Genomic DNA, 24,289 nt, shown 5'->3' with positions numbered 1-24,289 from the left:
GAGGGTGAGCAAAAACACATCGTTTTTGTGTCTGTTCCTTTAAATGCAAATGAGCTGCTGCTCCCGGCACATGGGGCGGAGCTACAACAACTTGTGTCCTTTTACCTCACACAGACATGCACTGAAAATGTAAAAAATGTATAGACTTTTATGTTCGAACCGGAGTCAGACTCAAGAAGTGACATGTAGAATGCTACAGGACATTTCTGAATGGTTAGTTGACGAATTTATCATTTATGTAGCTGATGTGTAGTTATCTTCTACTCATTGATTAGCATATTCTGTCTTGCTAATCTATAAATCGTGTTCAGGGGGCGGGGTTTATGTAAATTTTAGGGTTGGTGATGTCACTAATCCTGCAGGAATGACGTGTAGGTCCTACCAGCCGTTTGTTGTAGTTTGCTTTGAACTTTGAGCGTTGTAACTTTGCAGATGTTGTTTATGCTCAAACAGCACCATTACACACTAACTAAATTTAGAAAAGTGAAATCATAATAATCAACCACTCCTTTTAACTATTCGTCATCCGAGTCCAACCGCTGGGATTGAGGGATTTGAAAGCGGTGCATCATTACGTAACATCATTAAGTATTACTATTTACATTTCAAAACCACAAGTTTTCACTTTTAATTGTTGCCATGTTATTTCTGAGCTAACAGCATTAAATATAAAGTAGGCCTACTTTATTTAAAAATGTGCACCGTTTGTAATATAAATGTAGAACATATACAGCCAGTACAACAGCATTTCATATAAAAACACGCAATTAAACAAGACAACGCTCTTCATCACCACTGTAATGTAATGCAACAGAATGTCAGTCTATTGACTGCTGGTCCATTCATGCACCACATTTAATTCATTAACTCTTTTGTAGCCTATTATTGGTCTCGTTTCTCAACCTTCTTTAGACCTTCTGTAGCCCCGCCCCTTTCAGCTCTTCGCTGTTGTGTTCGGTCTTCCAGTTTGTAACTCCACAGCATGAAGGTAAGATCTTACAGATTTATAAATGAACTAAAATCTTCCCGTTCTACTGACATTTGTCATGAAATCCAGTTCAAACATTACAATGCTCATGATAATTTGTTAAAATAAGCAATTAGTAAATCCACTTCACCAGCTAATTATTCTTCGACAGCGATACCATAGAAATATACAGAGCTACCATAAAAACACAAGTTCAAAGACTAAATTCTGGCTGAGCACTTGTTTCTCTGGCGCATAAGGTCTATAGTATGAACAACCCCTTATCGAGCATATCGAGGCTGTTTAATGGGTCAGATACAAAAGCTCGTTTATTTTTATAATGTATAATTAGCTTTTTCTGTCTCTAATTAAACAACCAAGATATGGTAAGTGGTCTGTGTAAATAAACATGAAATAAATGTGGTTTAAATGCATTATGTACTATGCACTGTTAAATGTCAATGTAAACGAGGCTCTAGTTTATTAGTGTTATACATAGTTAATGTTAAAGCCTCTAAGGAATACTTTAAGCAAGATTTACTTTAATGGAGCAAGATTTATTATAGTGGAGTTTGATGAGTCTTACACACTGATGTTATTGACTAAATCAGGATTTCTCAAACTGGTTCATGAAAAGCAAATGTAAAACGTATAATTCAATTAGAAGAGACGACTCAACGCCGGCGATATGTTATGCCCTAAATTAATACATGATTAACTAACTGTATTTTTCTATGTACGTTTCTGAAATGCACTTTCTGTAAAGCTGCTTTGTGACAATATGTATTGTGAAAAGCGCTATACAAATAAATTTGAATTGAATTATAATAATAATAATAAAAAAAACAAAAAAAAATGATATAACATTTAAATAAAAAAACTAAAAAGATTAAATATTTTAATTGTTTACCTGCCTATGTGACCAATAACCAACATCAGAGACTGTGAATGTGTTACATTATAAAAATATTAACTTTTTTTTAACATTTTAGGTAAAAGGGGTTTGGCTGACAAAACGGTTTGTGAATCTTCGTTTGTGACGGCGCAGTGCAAACACAGATCAGTGAATTGAGTCCAGGAGTCGGTTCAGTTGGAATTCCACTTTGTTTAATTCTTACAGAAATCTGCAACAGTGTATTTCTGATGATTACCAATGTGCAAAATACAAACCCATGGAATTTACTCTTTCTGAAAAAAGAAAAAAAGAAAAGAAAAAAAATTCACATTCATGGATTGGCGTTAATGCAAAAGCTGTCGCACCGGTGACACTGAAAGCACTCTTGCACCGACTTCTACCAAGAACAGCAGAGGTCATCAGCTTTAGGAATTAACGCCCATCATCACGGCCCTAAACTCTCAGGAGCTTCCAGGTCATTATAGCATCAGCTGGCGAGCCCAATGTCAAGGTTATAGTTCACCGCAAACAATTCAAATTGTCATTATTTACTCACTTGCTGTTGTAGTTTTACTTTTTCCTTGAACTCTTTTCCATATAATAGTGATCACATCCATCAAGCTCCCAAAAAAAAAAAAAAAAAGCAATACAATAAAACTTGCAGTCGCTATGAACGGTCATTACATGGAAAAGAGTTGCATGAAGATTCTCCGAATTCTGAAGGTGAGTAAACGTGTTATCAGGTGAACTCTGGCTGAAAGATCGGCTGATTGAGGGAAACGTCACAATTAACCTCCAAAAAAAGTGGATAAACTGGGAAAGGCAAGCTAAAGAGATTCTGATTGTGATTTGTGCATCATTTCTCAAATGTGTGTGTGTGTGTGTGGAAGGGGCTTCATCTTCAGTGCAAAGGCAGCTCACACCCATCAACACTGATTATCCTGTGGTGTATCAATTGTCAGGATTGGACATACAATTCAAACAAAAACTTGATAATAAATAAGTGTTGAGAGCGCAAAGAAAAAAACAACATCTGGGGCCCTAATGCAGCATATCACATACATCTCTCTCCACATACAACTGTTCAGCATCACTGGGAGGACAAAAATAAGAAATACATTAAAAGAAAAGCCCCAAATGGCTACAACTGGGGAAAACAACACAACTTATATTTGGTGACTAATTTAGTGAGCCACTATTCAAGAATTCTATACAATTTCTCATTTTAAAAGCTATACGTCTCATTCTTATATCATTCTAATATATTATCTCGTTTGTCTCGCATGTATGTTACAAAAAAAAAAAAAAAAAAAAAAGCGTTAGTGAGAAGGTCTCAGAAGCAGACCGTGTCTAAACCAGCCGGCGTCCACACAGCAGATCAGAAAGACAAGAGCGCCCTCTAGTGGCCCGTGCTGACATCACTTCCTGCCACTCTACAGTCGACATTAGAGAGAAAATGAATGGTTTCTATTTGAGAAAGTACTTTGGAGTAACTAACCAAGAATCTGGAAATTTGGTGCATTCAAACCCTAGACTGGTTTGAATGCTGTGTGGCACCCAGAATCACTTGTGCAACCTCAAAAAAAGAAAAAAAAAAGAAAAAAAAGAAGCAGATTGTTGAAAGACAAGAGATGAGAACTCAAAAAAAACAAAGCTAGGATCTTGCGGACTCGTCCCAGAAGCACCTTTCACCCTGTGATCTTTGTGAGATGACGAGGGAGGAAACCCTACTCTCGCACGCCGTCCGCTGGTTGGTGAAAACCTTCCCTCTGTGCAGCAGGTACAGGACAAGTGTCATCGCAAATGAAGACAAGCTCTCAATCGTAACCCGCCTCCGCAAGTAAGTCTCTTCTGCAAACGCCACAACTGAAAGTGCTAAGCCTCCTCTCCTCCCTGGACGACTCTCTGTGCGTTCCACATCGTTCCATATATACATGATTCCCTTTCGGGTGGGAAAGAAGCGACTTCAGTCTCTGGAGCTTCTAACCTCTCGTCCTGTGGGTCCTCGGCAGTTGTCCGCGTGCAGGTCTGGGATCAGTTGGAGCTGGCCGTGATGGGTTTGTCCAGCTCCATCTCCAGAGCCGAGGCGGGAACCTGCAGGTTGCTGAAACACGACCTACACACACGACTGGGCTCGAACAACTGCTGGCTTGGCACCGGGATCTTCTGATCGCAACAGCTGGCACAGAACACATTCCCACAATTCCTGCAGGGGGCGGTAGAGGTCAGGGAAGTAGAGAGAGAGAGAGAGAGAGAGAGAGAGAGAGTGGGGAGTCAGAGAAAAAAAAAAGTTTCGAAAAAAAAAGAAAAAAGAATAGAATTAGTACCTTTATAAATCACTTCTAGAATTTAAGATAGTACTACCTAGAATATATAAGATGTTTTTTTTTTTTTTGCACTTGAATGCATTAGAACTGAATGCACTACATTTAAAAAAAAATCCAGAAAAAGCACTATAATTTAAAATAACAATAATGAGGATATGAATGCATTCAAACTGAATGCACAACATTTTTGAAATATAATAAAAATATGAATTATTCTCATTGATATTTAGATTCATCACATTTAAAATCTGAGATCACTAAGAAAGCTCCTCAAATAAATACATAGCGATAGCCCTAATTTAAACACATTTTACAAAATATATATATATCCTGAACAGGAAACGACAGTGTTAAAGTGTTAAGGGTGGGAGGGGCTTCTTCAGGTCTGGACGAAATGAAGCCCAGACACATGCAGACTTACTGCAAGAAAACATCTAATTACTGTAATCACAAAGGAGTGAGAAGAGGTGCATCATCAGCGCCACACACTGTGTGTTATACAGAATCATGCAGCCCTTCATGTATTACCATCATACTCAAACACACATGCACAACTGCATGGGCAGAGAGGACATAAAAGGAGAGGCTTTACATAAAATCAATCACAATTTCCATCCATGAATCTCCATGACTTCCAGTTTCCCTGAGCCTTATCACTGAAAACAGGACTTTCTGGCTCTTATGAAGTAAAGTTTGATGTAGTCTACAGAAACACTGCAGGTATATTCACAAATCATCATGGTACTGGCATCAGGAACACAAGTACATTAACATGTGACCTCATTTACATGCCAAAGCCTGTGCAGTTGCAGTGTTAACTCAATTTACATGCAAAGAGACTAAACAAATCATTTTTCAAATATGGAAATATATTATAGGTCTTAGAGGTCTAAAAAAACAACAAAAAAAAAAAACAGTGAGGGTGGAAAATGGTTATAGAAAAACTGAATTATGGCTGGATTTGGTGCAGGAAAACCTTTACTAGCATTAGAAAGGGATTTCAAGTGTCCATATTTGACACTTTTACAGCATTTTACTTAAAAGATTAGATTTATTTACACTACTGGTCTTGAAAGAAGTGTCTTCTGCTCACCAAGGCTGCATTTATTTGATCTAAAGCAAAAACAGATAAAGCAAAAAACAGTAATTTTGTGAAATATTGTTACAATTTAAAAAGAACTTGTTTCCTGTGTGCATATATTTTAAAATGTAATTTATTCCTGTGATCAAAGCTGAATTTTCAGCATCATTACTCCAGTCTTTAGCCACACGATCCTTCAGAAATCATTCTAATATGATGATTTGATGCTTAAGAACTACAATCCTGTTGCTAAGGAGTCTTTGATTAATAAAAAGTTCAAAAGAGCATTTACATTTTTTTATTTATTTATTATAAATGTCTTTAATTTCATGCATTTCTAAAAAAAAACAAAAAAAAAAACACTGACTACACTCTTTTCAACATTAGTGTATGATTAGAAGACATGAAAATGAAAAGGCAAAACCCCTCTGTTCTCTCTTAGACTGGCTCTCTGGATCCTGTGTAATTACTACGGTACATTTCCCCCTAAATCATAACAGAGACGGCCCACTTCAACCCTATGAAGAGATGGAGGAGGAGAGGGTTAGGTCACTCTGAAGCGATGCAGGGTTAACGGGACGTACGAGCCTGAGAATGACAGAGAGAGAGAGAGGGCAATTCTCACCAAACCTCTTCCATACGCTCCTTGCCTCTGTGGTACAGGAGGAGAAATGAACTTCAAATCCTAGTAGTGTAAAACCTAGTGAGATTTCTAACTAGACAGCATTTGTAGGCATCACTGGCCTGACACAATTAAGGCTGTACCTTTGTTTTTTTAGGCCAAATCTAAGGATACTTTAACAGAATCCCAGAATGCATTGTGGCAAAAATCTTTCAAAATGGCAGATGGAGTTGAAAGAAATATAAAAGACTGCAAATAATATTTCATGCATTGCTGAAAATAACTCATACATAATGCACTCAAATATTGGGCGATAGTCCATTTTAATTAGTTGGAACTCTACTACTATAAATTGAAGTATTTGTTTATTAAGTTTATGATATTTTGCAATCTATCATGCACTTCACTATTTGGTGAATTTCGTGAACTATTTCGACCTGTTGCTGCCTAGGTATAGCGTTCCAAATCAGTCACTTGTTATGCTGCCTATGTAGACAGTAGGCGTTCAGTAGGCGCTTTCTGCTGCTAAAAACTGAAACTATGCTTGATATTTGCACAATTTCAATAGGAAACCATATTGCCGTTTACTCATCGGGGCAGTTTGTACAAGTCCTCACAGTTGGGGCAGCTTGTTTAATCTGCTGTGTTTACAAGTGCTGCTGTAATGAGCTAGGAGTCATGAAACATTTCTGTTTACTGGACGACCAGAGGAATTTTAGAGAAGAAAAAACAAGGTTTTCCAGAGACGTCAAGAAGAAAGTGAGTCAACACTAATGCATCTGACCCTAAAAAAAGGTACATGTACATGGTACAAGAGCCAGAAAGAAATAGTAACAGAAAGAAGGCTGTAGAGATGTGTTCTTTGTGTGAAGGGGTTTGTGATGTTGTCGAACCTGCAGTGGTGCTTTCTAGTGGCCAGCCAGAATCCTCTCTCACAGCCGTAGCACTGAGCAGCCAGATGGTCCGGGTACCACCGGGTCACCTGCAACAAATACTGAGCTCTAAATAAAGGGACCAACTGCCTAATAAAGACCTAAACAAATGCATAAAATGGCATTCGCAATGCATTAAACAAAGTTAATGTGATGTATTTTCAAAATATTTTGATGAAAATCTCAAATTTCTTTAGACTAACATGCAATGAGGAATCAGTTTTTAATAAGTAAATTGGGACACATTTAATGTCATAATTTCCTTAAAAGTCAGCAGAAATATTATTATCATAAATTCTAAACTCTCAAATAATTATTTATATACACTACTGTTCAAAAGCTTGGAGTCAGTAAGCTTTTTTTTTTTTCAGTTAGCAAGGAAGCATTAAATTGATCAAAAGTGACAGTAAAGACGGTATAAAATGTTACAAGAGATTTTTAATTCAAATAAATGCTGTTCTTTTGAACTTTTTATTAATCAAAATAATCCTGAAAATTATATTGATAATAATCAATGTTTCTTGAGCAGCATTTCGGCATATTGAATGAAGGATCATGTGACACTGAAGACTGGAGCAATGATGCTGACAATTCAGCGTTGATCACAGGAATAAAGTAAATTTTGAAACATTGAAATATATGCAGTTATTTTAAACTAATAATATTTCACAAAATGACTATTTTTACTGTATTTTTGATAAAAATTAATGAAGCCTTGGTGAGCAGAAGAGACTACTTTCGAAAACATTGAAAAAACTTACCGACCTTATATTCTTTCTCCATACACCGGTGCAACAAATCCAAAGTCTTTCTAGTACAATAACAGTCATATAAACAAAACAAAGATTAAAGGTAGGGTAGGCAATGTTTTTCATAAACACTTTTTTGTTATACTGGTTGAAACTCTCTTCACATCCTGATAGCAATCAATCATGGAAGTTGTCTAAATATTAAAACATGTACATATATTTTCTGTGGAATCTCAGGACCAAAAAATGTTAGTCCAATCTTTGCATTCGGTTCTAATGCAATGATACGATGTCCTACCTGCCTGTCAACCTATGTATTTGCATACTTCCGCGCATCTCACGCGTCATCAGCGCGGCTATGCAACGAGCTTATGTTGAGTTCACGCCATGTCGTAACTGTAATTACAAGATGGCAGCCCGTGACGTTCTACTCAGAGATGATCACATCTTCGGACTCGGATTTCTATGGCAATACTATCAATGGCGAAATGAATCTGAAGCAGTCAGGTGGTGCAAGTCAGAGCTTTGCAAGTTGTTTATGTTTATTATCGTTATTGTAATGTTATGTGCTTTGAGACATGAGGTAATTTAACGTGTAACACTTTGCAGACTCTGTTCTGGCTGTGCTCATTCATGTTGTTTTGGAGGAGGCGTAGCTTTGAAGGGAGGGTGGGATCGTACGCTTTCAACGCTAGCTTGCTATTGCTAGCCTCTCTGAAATTGCCTACCCTACCTTTAAAATAAACACAGTCAACCTAGTTTAATTCTGTACCTCAGTGTCCTGCTTGTCCACCTGCTCCCAGCTGGCCTCAGAAAAGAGTTCAGTGCTGCAGCGGGACAGACAGTTGTGCTCCAGGTTGAAGTCGGAGTCTGTGATTGAGGTCTGACAAGAGAGATGGTGAAAAAAAACGTCTCTTAAGATAAACCTAGCTGAAAAACACAAACCCAAACCATGTGAGGGGAATTAACTTTGCGCACGGCTCACCACTTCATCTCCTATGTCTCCGTTGAGTCGCAGCATCCCAGCAGCCTGATGGCTCTCCAGACGGCTCCAGAGCTCCTGTACCTGCCTCTTCAGAGCGTCCACCTCCAGCTGGTGACCCGCTTCGATCTGCCGCAGCCTTTGCTGCACGGCGTCCGTGTGCAGGGTCAACCCGTCATCGTCGAGATGGTTTCGGGCTGAAGGGGGCTCTGGAGGGCTGAAGCTCGGCCGGCCCAGAAACCCTAAGTGCAGGCAGCGATGGTGGGAGCAGGCGCCCCGTGCGTGGAGGGTCAGCGAGCCACAGCTAGCGAGTGACACCTGTCGGCTAAGCGTGGCCCGTTCCCCGTTTGTGCGTGGCGTGGAGGGCTCAGGGTCGGGGGAGTCTCCGTTACACACAGAGTGGAGGAGGTCAGTGGAGGGCGGAAAGGCACTGAGAGACGGCCGTTTAGGGGTGTTGTTTAAAGTCCTGGGAGCGCCTTGCGGGTTGGCTGCTGTGCGGAGACCCTGTTTGAGGCACGACGATTCAGCGAGGGCTTTGAGAGGAGGCGGAATAATTAAGGGTGCCAGACTCTCCTGCAAAACGCCCAAGTCCTCCGTGAGCGTTTCTGTGGAGCTCTCCAAAAGAGAAAGACGTTGCTCAATGACTTCTCGTCCTGGTGGTTTCTCGACTCCATGGCCGTTACTCAGAGTCCTGAGGCCATTGGGAGGGAAATTAGCCGTGCTACAAGAAGGGTTGTGTTCTTGTATCATGCATTTCTCGAGGGTTATTTCCTCCGAGTCTTGGCTTCCCGAGGTATCCTGGCTGAGAGCAGAAGACGCTTCAGAACTACCATCTTCTGAACAATGGCCATTGACATTGACATTTCCATTTCCAAGGCTTTTAGCTTTGCTCTCCTGAGCATCATCAATACCACTGTTACTTTCTTCTGAATGTGCAATATCATCACTCTTGATGATATCATCACTCTTAGCGTGGTCTGTCTTTGCGTCTCTGCGGCTATCTGATGCGGACTCGTCTTTTGTAGCTTCCTGGAGAATGTTCTCCATTTGGCCCATAGCCACACCCACTGTCAGCTCTGCCTCATCAACCCCCTCCATCATTGGCAATCTGACATCCTCAGGCCCCTCCCCATTCTCTGTTCCCCCACTGGGCAATGTTCCCATAATCCCCACCACGGTCTGTCCGTTGACCCTCTCGTCTGGATCTGGAGATGCAGCACCTTCAGTCCCTGTCCCAATGTTGAGCTCCAGAGATCTGCGATGGTCCTGCCATTTCTCATTCAGACTGGGGTCGCTGGAACGTCGATTGGAGGTCAGAGGGTTTCCAACTTCACAAGCGCTAGGCAAGTTTTCAAACGACCGGGTTTTAGGACGCCTGTGGGCACAATACAAAACGAAAACAAGCTCAAGTCAACATGAAACACCATTTACATGTACTAGCAGAAAACTGCTTGATTGTTATATCGCTGAAAAATGTAAACTATTAAAACCCAGCAATATATTCAAAGTTGTATATGTAGTACATCATACTTTACCTGCGTACATACAGTATATTCATGTAAAGTAATATGTACTATATAGCAAATCTCGGCTGCATGATTGTTTATATCGTTGCAAAAATGTAAACTGTATTAGCGCACGGCTCTCTATATATTAAGTTTGGATATATATATTATATCCGACTTTATCTGCATAGTACCGTACACTCACGGTGATATATACTATATAGCAAATCTCAACTGCTTGATTGCTTGTATCATTGCAAAATGTATATTTATATTAATCACCCAGCTCTAATCTGCTGAACACAACTATAAGGCTTAAAGATATTATAAACATTAACATCATGATTAGCTGTATAAATAAATTTAACGATGTGATTTACATCCCATTTTATTTCTGTAATGCGAAGTATTTCAGAGTGTTGCATTTTGCTATTAGTTAACATTAACCAATTACCTGCCCAGGGGCTGGTCCTCAGGGTTGGCACCAGGTGCGAGGTATGGGGCACAGGAGTCATCTGAAGGGGTTGTGGGTGAAGAGCTGGGTAGGTAAACTGCTGTCCATAACAAGAGATTGCGTACGTGACACACAGGATGAAGCACCTAAAAGAAACAGAAGAGATATCATAAAAATGTATGCTTGATGTTATGATCAAGCTCAGCATTAGTTCTGGCAGGTCTTGTCAGTCATGCTCGCATCAGCTGATCCACGTCTACCTATAGGAATACGACGCCTATCACAGCGTCCCTATATATAAGGTCCATTCAGTATTATCAGCAGCTTTATCGTGTTGCTCAGAAGCTAATTACCTATTAAGCTAATCCTTTTGTCCACAGTCAGGAATTGTGATATTCCTCTTCAAATCAGACTGTCATTTATCTTGCTTTATGTCGTCACATTAATTTATTGTCATGCAGACATCATTAATGTTCTTAAATACATTTTTATTGGTACATGCTAGGCTACATGGATGGGCAGGGAAATCTTGCCCAGAACGGAACCACACCGCCAATCCAAGCTGTATGCTAACGGTTAATCATCTTTGACCATAGTGGTCCTGACAGAATTTTAAAATGGGTGAATCTCACATAGAAATATCCAGGTCATCTTTCACACAAAAAAAAAAAAAAAAAAAAAAAAAATTCGAAAGAAAATTAAACATATTTTGCTAAAATAATTTTCTTTATTTGAATTTCGTTACGTACTATGACCCAAGTGAAATTCACCTGATGTTTTTAGTTCAATTGATCCAATCCAAGCAGAAATAAAAGAGAAAAGGCACCCAAGACAGCATTTATCAAGTGTTAATCAATATACCACTGAAACTAAAAGTTTGAGGTACAAAAACAAAAATTGTTGTTAAAGGCTATTTAAATAAAAATTGGTTGTCATCATCACATTGACCCACGAACAGTGTTGTTGTTGCTGTTAACTAAAACAAAACTAAAAAAATTAAAATACATTAACTGAAATAAAATAATCAGTGACTGAAAAAAAAAAAAATTACTTCTAATTATTAATTAAATAAAAGTGAAATACCAATTAATAAAAAGTAAATGGAGATCTTTTTTTTTTTATCTACTAAAAAGTCAGGACACTGTTTTTGTTGGGGCAGTGTGAACTATTCCTAAGAAACAGGAAATGAAAGGAAACGGCAGCGCCGGGTCTCTTGAGTACCGGAGAGGAATGCAAGCATTCGTTCGGAAGCCAGTGAACGCCTCCCTTCATGTGTACTCACTACACAAAGGTCAAAATAAACTATTACAAAACAGGGGTATGAATTATTAGGTAGAGGTTTTAGGAAGAAAAAGAAAAAAGAAAAGAAAACCTCGCTATGAATAGAATCAGTGGAGTACAGACATGACTAGCAATGGGCTGAAATATGGGCGATGCCAAATAATGGGCAGATTTTTGCTTTCATATTATTGATTATATTTGTACCCACTTTGCTTAACAGAAGTCTGAATTTCAGAGCAAACATTTCCTTTATTAAATAAAACTTGTATAAAAACATTTCAGCATTTTTTTCAACTTTCCTAATTATATTATACACTACTGTTCAAAAGATTTACAGACATTTATACAGGGTTCCCACACCTTGGTTAACTTCAAATTCAAGGACCTTTCAAGGACTTTCCAGGTCTAATACCCTCAAATTCAAGGACTTAATGTGGACGTTGAGGTACCATCATAGTTTCATGCGCGCGTGAACGTCATGGCAACGTGCAACACAGTACCTTATGCGGGAAATTAGTCTTTTTTGTAGATCATCATCATATAGCCTAATGTGTTTCACACATTATTTTTGTGGGTGGAGCTTTGGTTCCTCTAAGGGGGGTCCGGGGGCTTGCCCCCCCGGAAGAAAATTTGTACATTTTAAAGATAAATTCATTCAAATTTTTTGTACCTTTTATAAAGAGCATTTTTCCCTTAATTTTATTAAATGTATGCTCCATGTTTCATTTCAAATTCTTAAATTTGATCAATATATTCAATTAAAAAAATAAGACACTAGGCTGTTACCAATCAAATTAAATAATTTACATTGAAAAATTATAATTGTATTAAATGAGATTATTTCGGTGATTCCCTGGTTATTTTTTATTTTTATATAAAAAATTTTTTTAATCAGGGCATTTGTCCGGTTGGGCAAGTAGTAGGCCTACAATTCTCTCTCACTTTTCCCTTCAAAAAAAACAAAAAACAAAACACACGTGTCCAGGACAGTGTATGGTCCCTGACAAGCTACTCGAGCCCTGATATGTTTTCCTTGATGGGTTTTCCCTGAAGAGAATAACGTTGTTGAAAACGAAAGTAAAAGAGTCACGCACGTTCATTGTGTTTTACCGTGATGAGAGTTCCATGTCTTTATTAAACTCAACACATTATAATGATTTATTTGTCATCCACCCTCGATTAATTGGAATGGAATGTTTGTATTACTTGGCCCGCCCGCCCCGCAGCACTATCGAGCCGGAGGCAGCACGGAATTTGACGGAGGCGGCCGCCTCGTAATTCTCTAAGCAGGAAAAACCCTGAACGTAACGCGTAAATGCGCTTAACTAGTGTAAATCAAGCAAGCTAGTATAGGCCATGAAGTGTTGGCGAAATAACACATTAGGAGACCGGAGGGAATATGGAATTTTTTCCAGAAAACTTATTGCACAAAATAAATTCAAGCACTTTCAAGGACCTGTCTCTATGTATGTTTATTTTCAAAAATAAAAAACATTTTTTCAGATTCACAAACTTTCAAGGATTTCAAGGACCCGTGGGAACCCTGTTTAAAATGTCACAAAAGTTTTCTATTTTGTTTACATAAAAATATTACATATTAAAATAGAAAAACCAAATGTATAACTGTTTTCAACATTGTAAACGCCTAAACGGTAAATCAATTTTGAGCAGCTGCATATAGTGTCATGTGACTGAAGAGAAATTTAGCTTTGCATCACAGAAATAAATTCAATTTTAAAATATATTCAAATAGAAAACAGTTACTTTATACTGTAATAACATTTTCACAATATTACTGTTTTTACTGTAATAAATAAATGCAGCCTTGGTGAGCAGAAGAGACTTCTTTCAAAAAACATTAAAAGAAATCTTAGTGACACCAAACTTCTGAAAGTTAGTGTATGTGGGAAGCTGACATGTCCAGTGATGTGACATGCTATACTCCATATGAAACAAATTTAAATTAAACAAATTATTTTATAACTCAATGCAAGATTTGAGCAACTACATTGCTCAATTCGCACTTTAAAAATGTACTTTTTAGGAAGTAAAACTTATAGTAAAGTAATCAAAATCTATTATATCTGCTCTTTAGATGTTGGCATCAGCTATTGAAACCCTCGTATCAGTCGACCACTACACAAGAGATGAGCAAATGTTCATTAAAGAGTGATGAGTAAAAGAGAGAAGAAGAGGTGACGTACGGTTTCTGAATGAGAGGAGTACAGCATGTTTCCGAAGGAGCGGTTGGCAGCCCTGAGGAGAGACCACACTGAGCAGGTTCTTTCCTGGATGTGTCTGTCTTCCCTCTCCTTCCCGCTGTTACACAGGAACGTCCCGAACAGACACGAGTACGTGTGCTGCACAAGCTTCACCTGAACACACAAAGCCGAAAGAATTCAAGAGCTAGTTCAACAAACAGTTAAATCGAAGTACAACAAAAAACATAGAGGTTTGCAGCAACTTTGACCCACCAGAAAGGCTTCGTTGAACTCAAAGGAACATGGGAATTGTCTTTGGAGCTGGTGCACACAGTCTAGCCACTGCAGGAAGACAGGACATCTCTCGTTTAAGTCTTCCGCGTTCTCTCCGTGACCACAGCGGTCTGCGAACTTGTGACCGAAGTCCAACCACTCGGTCTCAACCAGCACCTGAAAACCCTGAAAGTGGACAGGAGAGTTTCTGATTATATGATATCAACAGTTTTCACAATGAAGAGTCCAAATATGAGCATTCTGGGACCGGATTCACAAAACAGTCTTAAGAAAAAAATTCTTCTTAACTGCTATTTTCTTCTTATTTTCTAACTTAAGGTTTTTAAAAGATAAGAATATTTTGTATTCCCAAAAACGTTTCTAAAGAAGTCTTCATATTCCTGAAAAGATTGTTCTTAAAAGTCTTTGGAAATAACTTCTTAAAGTTAGGATGACCCCCAACCTGTCTTTAATACCCAAAGGGTAAGATGTTTAATGAATTTATTGGGTTGTTTCAAATAATAAGCATTACATTTACAATTAATCATTTAGCAGATGCTTTTACCCAAAGTGACTTACAAACGAGGAGATCAATAAAAGCAATCAAATTACAAAATAACTAGCTACATATAATACATATCACTAGTAGCATGAATGTGGACGAGTACTCGGGAAGTGACACGGTCAATCATGAAAAGAGTGATCACTAGAGTGATATACATGATGTGTTCACTCAAGCTAGAACTAGCGATGCAGCACACGCATGACGCATTTACTCTAGATAAATTGCGAGAAAGACGTGTGTGCAGATGAATGGGAAAGACCACTACACCTTGAGACAGGCTATTTTAAAATAACTATTTTAACTTGACATGGCGTATTAAACACACCACACTGAGTGATACTCCCATCAAGCCAGTCGCAACGAAAATACAGGCTTTGAGGAGTTTTTTATTAAACGAGCCTTAAGCAATACCCACCTTTCAATCAAATAGCACCAAAGCCCGTCATTTTCTTCTTAAGAAAATATCTGAGAAGGGAACTTCTTGAGAATTTCATGAGTTCATGGGAAATGTTGCAATTTCAAGAATTGGGCAATTCCGCGCAAAACTGTCACATCCATAACGCCAACTAAATACCATGGCATTGTGTTGGCATTATGGATGTGACAGTTTTGCGTGGAATTGCCCAATTCCAACATTCTTACAAACTTAGAATTTACATTAAATTAAGATTTTTCTTTAGTTCTTCCTTAAGAAGGTTCTCGTGAATCCATCCCCTGGTCGTTTTTTTTTTTTTTTTTAAACACCTTCAAAGCACAACATGTATTCAACATCAGAAAATTAGATATGACTGTTTAAAATACAGTTGTGCCTCCTCCAGTGCTTAAGATGACTCCCGAGATCCAGATCCACAACTAGATCCATGGACTTCAGGTTTCTATCAAGTTTTCCATTTACTCTTGCCATATAAACAGCTTGCTATTCTCAATTATTTGGGAAAAAAAAAATCAAATGTGGCTTGATAAAGTGCAGCAGCACCACTCTGACCCTCAAAGAGTCCTGATGACCTGAAATCACAAAAACCCAGGGATTTACTACAGCAGAAGAACGACTCTCCATTGTTTCATCCGTGACTATGTTAATCACAGGCTTCAAGCTCAGGAAACATTACAAATATTTTTACATTTCCTCTAAGCCATTGTCAATGTAAACATGTCCTTGTGAGCATTTCAAACCACAGGATTTAAAATAAGCCTTTGTGGATTTTTCCAGCATGTGATATAGCTTACAAATTCCCTTTGTAATAATTCAGAGAGTTTTAATGTTCTTCTCGGTTTTTGTTCATTACTAGCCTGACATATCGTCATACTCGTGTTTCAGCCAAACCGGGAAAGAAAATGCCTCTGCACTCAACTGGATAGACCTACAACCAATCAGAGCAAAGGAGTGAGTGACGTATGTTGAACTGCATGCACGCTGGAAGAAGTAGAAGAAGATGAGTGCAAACGATCTTTGCTTGCCGGTGTTGTAAAAAGAATTTAAGGATACACGGAGTACTTACCAACACGATCATAATTTTTGAGAGAAATAGTAAAGGTGAATGCATATACGAACAAGTTCTCCGTTTAGGATTAGAACTCGACAATACAGCAAACAAATCTTATCGCAACCCAAGCGCTCTTTGGTGACGTGGATGATTACGTTACTGTTGATCATCTGTCCATCATCGTATAAAGCCCTCCCTGACAATTTGATTGGTCCAAACAGCTCTGGTTCGAGCATAGTTGCTCCACAACGGATCTAGTCCAGACCGAACTTCCCGACCTCAAATGTTGTGGGCGGGGCTAAGTTCGGCTGGCATCCAGGCTAGTTCATTACAGCAGAGCTCACCTCAATGGTGCGGTAGTACGGGTCCAGCAGGAGTTTGGCCAGCGCCGCTATCTGAGGGGTGCGATCCCAGCCGTCTGAGCAGTGCACCATTACGGGCCTGTGGTCGCGGTCCACGGCGTTCACTACGAGCAGAGACGCCTTGAGCAGGAGGGACAGATGCTGCAGCCACTTTGTGCTCTCCAGAGCAGACAGCCAGCTAAAAACACAACAAAACTCACCATTACACACTTCTACACATCTAATGATTAGGGTGCTGAAAAAGCTGGAAAAAAAAGAAAGATCAGGACCGTTTACCTATATAAGGTTATAGTTTACAAGGTTTCTTGCACAAAAAAGCTTAATAATATTTAGAATTTAAGTATCTTTAACTTTAAGACTTGTAATTTGACACAACATGCAATGCAATATGGCTGACAAACATCTGTGTATAACATAGGTGGCATATTTTCATATATTAAGTTGCTGAATACTTGATAAGTGATGACATATACACTACAGGTCTCAACGTTAAGGAATTCAGTTCAGATTTTTACTTTCCTGCCAAAATTTTCACTGGCCCCGCCACAAAAAAGGAAATAAATAAAATAGTTATTGTTTTCATTGTGTTTGAAGTTTGAACAATGCAACCTTAATAAATAGGGTTATGACAACCAATTTTCAGATTCTTGATTTCAATATTGATACCGCAGCTAAACCTACTAGCCTAATAACTATATAAATTTCCAGTATTATTAAAAACAAGTAAACAGTCAGTAATAGAATTAGGACAAATAATCAAATTATGAGCAATAGCACAAATAAACAGTGCTTTCCAGGGAGGTCTAACTGTAGTCTTCAGGTACATAAATTGAATAAAGTAATCAAATTTAAAATACTCTCAAAGATGGGCATTTTGACATCATTTTATTTATCAAGGATGCATTTAATTGAACAAAAGAGTAAAGACATTTATAATGTTACAAAATATTTATATTTCAAATAAATGCTGTTCTATTTCTATTCATCAAAGTAGTATAAACAGTTTAAATCTTAATGGAAAACTGAGAATGACTAAAAAAAAAAGTGGTTTGACAAAGTGTGGGAAACGGTCAATAATCATTATAAAAGTTTTTCAACATGCTCAAACGCAGCCAAAGCAAACTGACATTAGTCAAGGAAACACAGAGTGCAGGTAACCGGAGGACTCGGGGATATTCGAAATAATCGTTCCCACAAGGAACATTAATCACGTTTAAAAGGAAATCACCTTTGTATGAACATTACTACCTCATGCAGAGACATTTACAATCAGAATAATCAGAGCAGGGAATTGGATTTTTTTCCCCTCTCAACAATTCATGTCTGTTGCCTAGAAACACAGCTCTTGGTCAGAGTTTACCATACTGACTATAAAAGAGAAAGAGAGAGAATGACAGAAACAGAAAAAGAGTCACTTGGAAGACTGTTGACTTTACAACAAATGGATACGTGGAAAAGGCGCGGATGGAAAGGAAGCAAACACGAGCCAGCGCTGGAAATCACAGGCAGAAATGATGCCAGGGAAATAACAATAGACGGGAAGAGAGGAGCTCATGAAGAAACTAAAGCACTTCTGCATTTGTACCTAACCAATTAGCTTAAACAGAACATTTGATTCAAAGCAAAGAAGCATTTTGTTGACCAGTGTTATTTTATTTTTAGTTATACACTACTATAGTATTTATTAATATTTTGAATGAGCTTTTAATTGTATATTTTCAGTTTCAAATTTAGTCTAAGTTTTAGCGATTTTGTCATGTTATTGTTTTCATTAGTTTTTTCAAATAAATATTTCAACTTTAGTTATTTTAGTACTTCAACTTATTTCAGTTAGTTGTCAAGGCAACATTTCTAATTTTCATTTTAGGTGTAATGTGTACGTTCATCATCTTTTTCTGCTCTATTTCAGTATTTCATTAGTTTCGTTTTTTTTGTTTACAATAACAACACTGATGTTGAATACATTATTAGTTAGTCCTATTTTAGATAATTCTAGGTAGATAACTGGCAGGAGTTATAGGTTTATGAGGTCACAATGGACACAAATAATGATAAACTTATATCATAAAACCTCGCACTCATAGTAGGTCTGTCTAAGTTTATATGCTAACAAAAATCAATATCACTATTTTTGAATATCATTATTCAATAGATCATTTTTAGTAGGCTTTAGATTTTAATTTATTTGAACAGGTTGACAGTACTGAAGCATTAAAGAAAAAAACATGTCATATCCCTAAAAGGTCGAAATACATAAATAAACAAAGGGACACACTGCAACCGCAGCAGATGTTCCCTGGAAGACTTACTTGGCTGGATCGGGCATTTGGGTGCAGAGGAAGCGCAGAGACTGGAAACTCTTGCGGATGGAATGGATGTTGGCCATACCCATGAACACCACCTCACAGTTAGGGTAGTACTCTACAGGGGAGAGAGCAACACGCCATTAATGAGGGGGGTGTCTCGTTTTATTGTGATTGTTAAAAGAGCATCTATGAGACAGTACCTGGGCATTCACACCCTCCACCTTTGGCTCTGTTGGCTACGGCAGCAGCGTATGACCTGGCGTCCAGGATCAGAAGCTTTCGAGGTTGGATGGCCAGTGTCTCCACCTCTGAGCTGTTAGTCATGGACGAGTCTATAGAGAGAGACAAGCAGAGGAGTTTTGATGTAAGATAAACATGTATGCATAGACATTATACAGGCATAAGTCACACAATAATCAATGTACGGAAAAGGAAATTTAAGATGTTAGTTCATATTCCTCTGGAATACTTAATTCCAATTGGTGAGCAGCAGCATATTTTAAGTTGCCATGATCACCCTTTATCAGATTTGACAGCCAAAGCCATCTGCTTTATAATTTGAATTAGGCCATGTTCCTTTCTAAGTGTCTATGGCTTAAATAAGAACAGTGTTCAGTTCTGACCGAAGTCCACATCTGAGAGGTCAGCTCCGTTAGTGTACTCGCGGGAGAAGGAGCCATTGGAGACGCCTTTACAGGTGCTGCTGTCCACGGCACAGGCTCTGGCGATGGACTGCACCAGGTGCTCATCATCTGCATTCCTCCAGCCCCACCAGCTGACCTCAGGCTGACCACAGCGAGCGATCACTGCCCCTGTGCTCTGGTGCCTGGGAACGAGAGGTGAAAGACCTGGACTATTAACCTGAAGGTTCTAGGCAGTGCTGTCATTGTTAACCAAAACTAAAAATATAACAAAATTGTGGTTACACTTTATTTTAAGGTGTCATTGTTACAGTGTAATTATGCATTAAAGTACTGAGTAATATTAATTAACTACATGTTCTTACTATAGGGTTAGGGTTAGTTGCATGTAATCATGCATAATGTATAGTTATTACTATATTAACTACATGTAACGTGTAACAAGGACACTGTAAAATAAAGCGTTACCAAAATTGTCACTAAGTTTTGGAGCAGTTTTCATTCTCCATGCTTATGAGCAGATGTGGCTGACTGACCTATAAACCACGGCCGGAAACCTCTTCCAGGAGCGGAAGGCCGCCACATTCTCCAGCTCCTTATCAGTAATCCAGGCTGGCACCAGCAGCATTTGAGGGTAGCTGGAACACAACCTGGTAGTGCCAGGGGGCAAGTAGAGGGCACTGTGATCAGATCAGGGCATCAGACTGACTGATGCCTGTCTAAGGTCATCTAATCTTGTGCGCGGCCCCTGAACAGACCCACTGAGCGCAGCAGGACGGGGTTGAGTGTCCAGGACTGCTTAGATGCTCTTAAACTCAGAGTGTTATGAGTTTGAGAGAGAAACACTCACTTGTACTTGTTATTGATCTCAGATACTCTCCAGGCGTTCTGAGTGTCGAAGCCCATCCGCTCCACCTCGTTATGGAAGCGTGACGTCACATGATCACCTGAAAGACAGAGGCAAGTTAGAGGTTAAGATGAATTCTGAAGGTAAGGAGGAAGAGGATTTCGAAAGATGGACTAGTTGTAGGACTGAACAAATTTAGTGAGGTTCTTTTTTTATATCTTTGATTTTTTTTATGTCTGTGGGCTCACTAGGTGATACAACTATTTGTGAGACATCTAAGCACACAGGTTAAATGGTACCTGGCCTACACAGATCTCCATGCTGCTCCTTCTCTCCTGTGTACAGATCCACGCACCACGCGTGGAAGGCGAAAGAAAACAGCTCCTCTATCCGGGAGGGTGGACGGACCACCGCGTTCAGCCTTTTCAGCCACTCCTGACACTGCTCAAATGTTGAAAACTGACACCTGTCAAAACACACATTAGATCTACTGCATCAGAGGGACACAGGGAAACGAAATCAAAGAGAGACAGACTGGGCTGACCTGGATTACTGCACACACTGGTTATTGCATTTTCAATAGTCACAATAATAGTCAAAGACATTCTGCTTAAAAATAACACTAACAATGATACGTATTCATAGAAAAGGAGATTAAATAGATCATGATTCTCCCATGATCTAAACAAAATAACATGTCATTTACTAGAGGTTCTCAGCATTTTTGAACACATCTCTTGAATGAATGATTCAATGACATTTAGTTTTTAACAGCCACTTGTCGTCACCTACTTTTTACTTTTAAATTACTTCCAAAATGTGATTAGATTATTTTGATCGCTACCACAGACATCAGTTTTATATCTGAAATATTAAACTTTATCCCGGTATTTCTGTGATCATATGAATTATTGTTATGTTTGTAAAGCTGTTTAATACCTACACATGACAACTGCTCTCTCTGGGTAAGAGGCAGCGCCAACGCAGATCTGAATGTTTGCTGTGATCGTACTTATCAAAGATTTAATAGACTTAAATCATTGTCATTTAGGAATAAAAGGATCGTGTGGGTGTTTGAATCAAGATTGGGTCATGACATGGACTGCTGATTATTCTAATACGTTCCTTGAGGTTCACATGTATAATGTTAATAAAAGTTTTGGACAAAAAAAACAAACAAATATGTATGTGAAAAAACAATTACTTTCAACCTTTTACCCATTTTTAGGGGCGGCTCCTTTAAGGCTTGTCAGTAAACGGTCACTGTTATGATTGGCTAATGTCATTGGATAGGATCAACGCCCACTCGCAATTGCATGAGAGTAAGTGTTTTGAAAACATTATCCATATAAAAAACGTAATTTACATATAAAGCATTATGAAATCATTTACTTTTGGTTTGTGATGCAGCTGCTATCAGATTCAACACAGATGATGGCTGCTTCATCTTTCAACAAAAGTGTCTCACTGACAAAATAAAATGCTCCGAACAAACATATAATCCTTCAACGCGATCCGGGGCCGGCTTTAATATACACCGTCCACTTGTTTCCGATGCTGGGATCCTTTTAAAGTCCGTACAGAGACGCAAACAAGCCGTTTAAACTGTACGTGTCAAATTGAACGTTCTTTCACTATTTCATTTGTCCTGTTGTTGACAGACTCGTGTGAAGGATGTCAGAAACTGAACGCATACCTGAATACTGTATCCAGTGTAGACGACATCAGTGATTATAATGGGTTCTATATAGTAACAGAACGCCAGTGGGCGGGGCCTGTGGTGTGATGATGTATAACTATTCGTCGATGTCTTGCTCTGGAGGCAGGTTTATGCAAATGCATTTGCCAGTGTGACATCACAGGTCACCCAATATCAAAACAAGCTGTTTTTCAAGGTCGATTAAATTTGTTTATAATGAGGAAGATGTTTTAACTTATAAAACTTGCAGAATGTTTTAATTGTACAAAGATCTCTTCTATGTTAAAGGATCAAGGCAAATTTGATTGCTCATGTCATGACCCATTTAATGATGATTTGTGCAGCTCTAATAGACAGACTCACCTGACGACCTTGCAGTCTTTGCAGGTAATGTGCAGTTGAAACATTTCCCGACATTCTACACTTTCTATCAGCTGCAGGGGAACCTGAAAGAGAGAGAGAGAGAGAGAGACAGAATTCAGACATTATTTTTCCATTACTGGCACTGTGAGTCTCCGCACACCACACGGAGCGACTAAACCGGAAGTCACCATTAACCCACCAAATGCTAATGATTAAAATCAACCAGCTGAATCAATCACACTGAAAGTTTAGACGGGCTTAGAGTTTACAAACACGGTTAGTGATTAGCGTCTGCAGCTTATCTCAGACAATCTCATTCTTTGTTCTGCAGCTCAAGTGTTGAACGGCCTTGCATGCCAATCAGCTTCAATCAAGTATGTGTGGACAGCATTGCAACTGTGCGTTTGAAAACGCAGTTCCCCTTTAAGCTCTGGAACTTGCGCGTGATCACGCGTTGACCGCATGCAAGACACATCTGACCACGGCTCTCAAAACTGCAGCTCACAACTTCATGCACACAAACAGACCGTTCTGTGATTACTTACTGACACCTCACACGAACAATTCTGTTCACAGAGAGAGAAAAAGAGAGGGAAGACAGAGTCACGAGGTGGACGTGTACACTGCGAGTTTTGGCTCATCTGTGATACACACATTCCTGGGCTGCGGTTAAATTCCACTGTACTAATCTGGCCACACTCAAACATTCCTAGGGCGCTTGTTAAAGGGTTAGAGAACACTAAAAACACATTTGTGAGATATGAACTGATCCATATTATGGATGGCAAACTAGTAATTTAGGAAGTTAACTACTAAGATCAGTATTTTTTTCTCCAAAAAGGTCTCTCTAAATTGAACCCCTTTAAAGCACCAGCACTACAGCCATTAAAAAGTGTGTTGGTATTGGTAACAAAGTCATGCATGTGATCAGCTATGGCCAAAAAAACGGATTCATGATATATTGGCTGCGTCCGAAAGCTGAAGACAGGACATGTAACGAAGGTATGAAGGCAACAATGCACATCCGAATCCAGTGATCGTGATTCGAGACAGAAAAGGCCTACTATATATCGTATTAAAGTTGCGGTTGGTGGTCGGTTTGTGCGCAAATGTACGTTTTTGACCAACTTTTTCCACTTTTGATGTCATTTTCAAGTGATAAATTACTGCATACTAATTAAATATTTGCTTGGTTATCACCAAAGCTCGCTCTATTTTGTTGTAGATAATTTTTCTCGTTAAACAGTCACATAAAACAGTTTTTCCCCCCTCAGATTAACGCAATTCATGTTGGTCGTCATACCTAGCTTGGAAAATATGGAAATATGCATACATAGTACAGAAAATCTTTGTACAGTTATTACACACAATCCATAAGGCATGCCAAGTTCAACTTTAAAAAACACATCTCAAGACTCCTGCACTCTGAGAAAAACAAAAAGAAAAGAAAACAAAACCCCACTTTAACAGAAACAACAGTAATCACATTATCTCAATATCCTTCCTCTTTCAAGTCCCAACACTGTACAACAGCTTAGTTGCCTCACTTGCCACACATCACTCTTCTCTTCTTCTCACACACTACACACTCCCTCTTTCACAGGCACACAGAGCGCGTCACACTCATTTACTCTGGTGAATAAGTGACTGATGAATCAGCACTGAGCTGATCACCCACGAGCCACAAACAAACCCAGGAGCCTGATCGCATTTAAACGAACAGAAGAGAGCACAACACGTTGAAGGAATATTT

At 38.9% G+C, this 24,289-nt stretch overlaps 1 protein-coding gene across 20 annotated transcripts in view; it reads right to left on the bottom strand.

The window, feature by feature from the left end:
- Positions 1–2,052: 2,052 nt before the first annotated feature.
- The window catches only part of mtmr3 (myotubularin related protein 3), a 37,524-nt gene continuing 15,287 nt past the window's right edge, over positions 2,053–24,289 (bottom strand). Inside the window, exons 6-23 of one of the 20 annotated variants that reach the window (XR_014625427.1) lie at positions 22,537–22,619; positions 20,774–20,940; positions 20,478–20,574; positions 20,164–20,277; positions 19,610–19,812; positions 19,187–19,318; positions 18,990–19,101; positions 16,663–16,858; positions 14,270–14,455; positions 14,000–14,170; positions 10,515–10,660; positions 8,559–9,930; positions 8,346–8,456; positions 7,586–7,631; positions 6,786–6,874; positions 5,896–5,922; positions 5,249–5,302; positions 2,053–4,068 (exon numbers count right to left, since the gene is read on the bottom strand). Coding sequence is in view for 13 of the 20 variants with exons in the window: in XM_084389230.1 (XP_084245356.1) it covers positions 3,897–4,068; positions 5,249–5,302; positions 6,786–6,874; positions 7,590–7,631; positions 8,346–8,456; positions 8,559–9,930; positions 10,515–10,660; positions 14,000–14,170; positions 14,270–14,455; positions 16,663–16,858; positions 18,990–19,101; positions 19,187–19,318; positions 19,610–19,812; positions 20,164–20,277; positions 20,478–20,574; positions 20,774–20,940; positions 22,537–22,619 (3,447 nt within the window). In the remaining 7 variants the exon portion in view is untranslated. The other 19 variants (XR_014625428.1, XR_014625425.1, XR_014625429.1 and 16 more) reach the window with 19 other exon arrangements.

Source organism: Rutilus rutilus (assembly GCF_951802725.1).
Source record: "Rutilus rutilus genome assembly, chromosome: 19".
In the NCBI taxonomy this organism is placed as follows: domain Eukaryota; kingdom Metazoa; phylum Chordata; class Actinopteri; order Cypriniformes; family Leuciscidae; genus Rutilus; species Rutilus rutilus.
The sequence above is the reverse complement of the archived record's forward strand: the minus strand, read 5'-3'. Positions and strand labels throughout refer to the sequence as shown.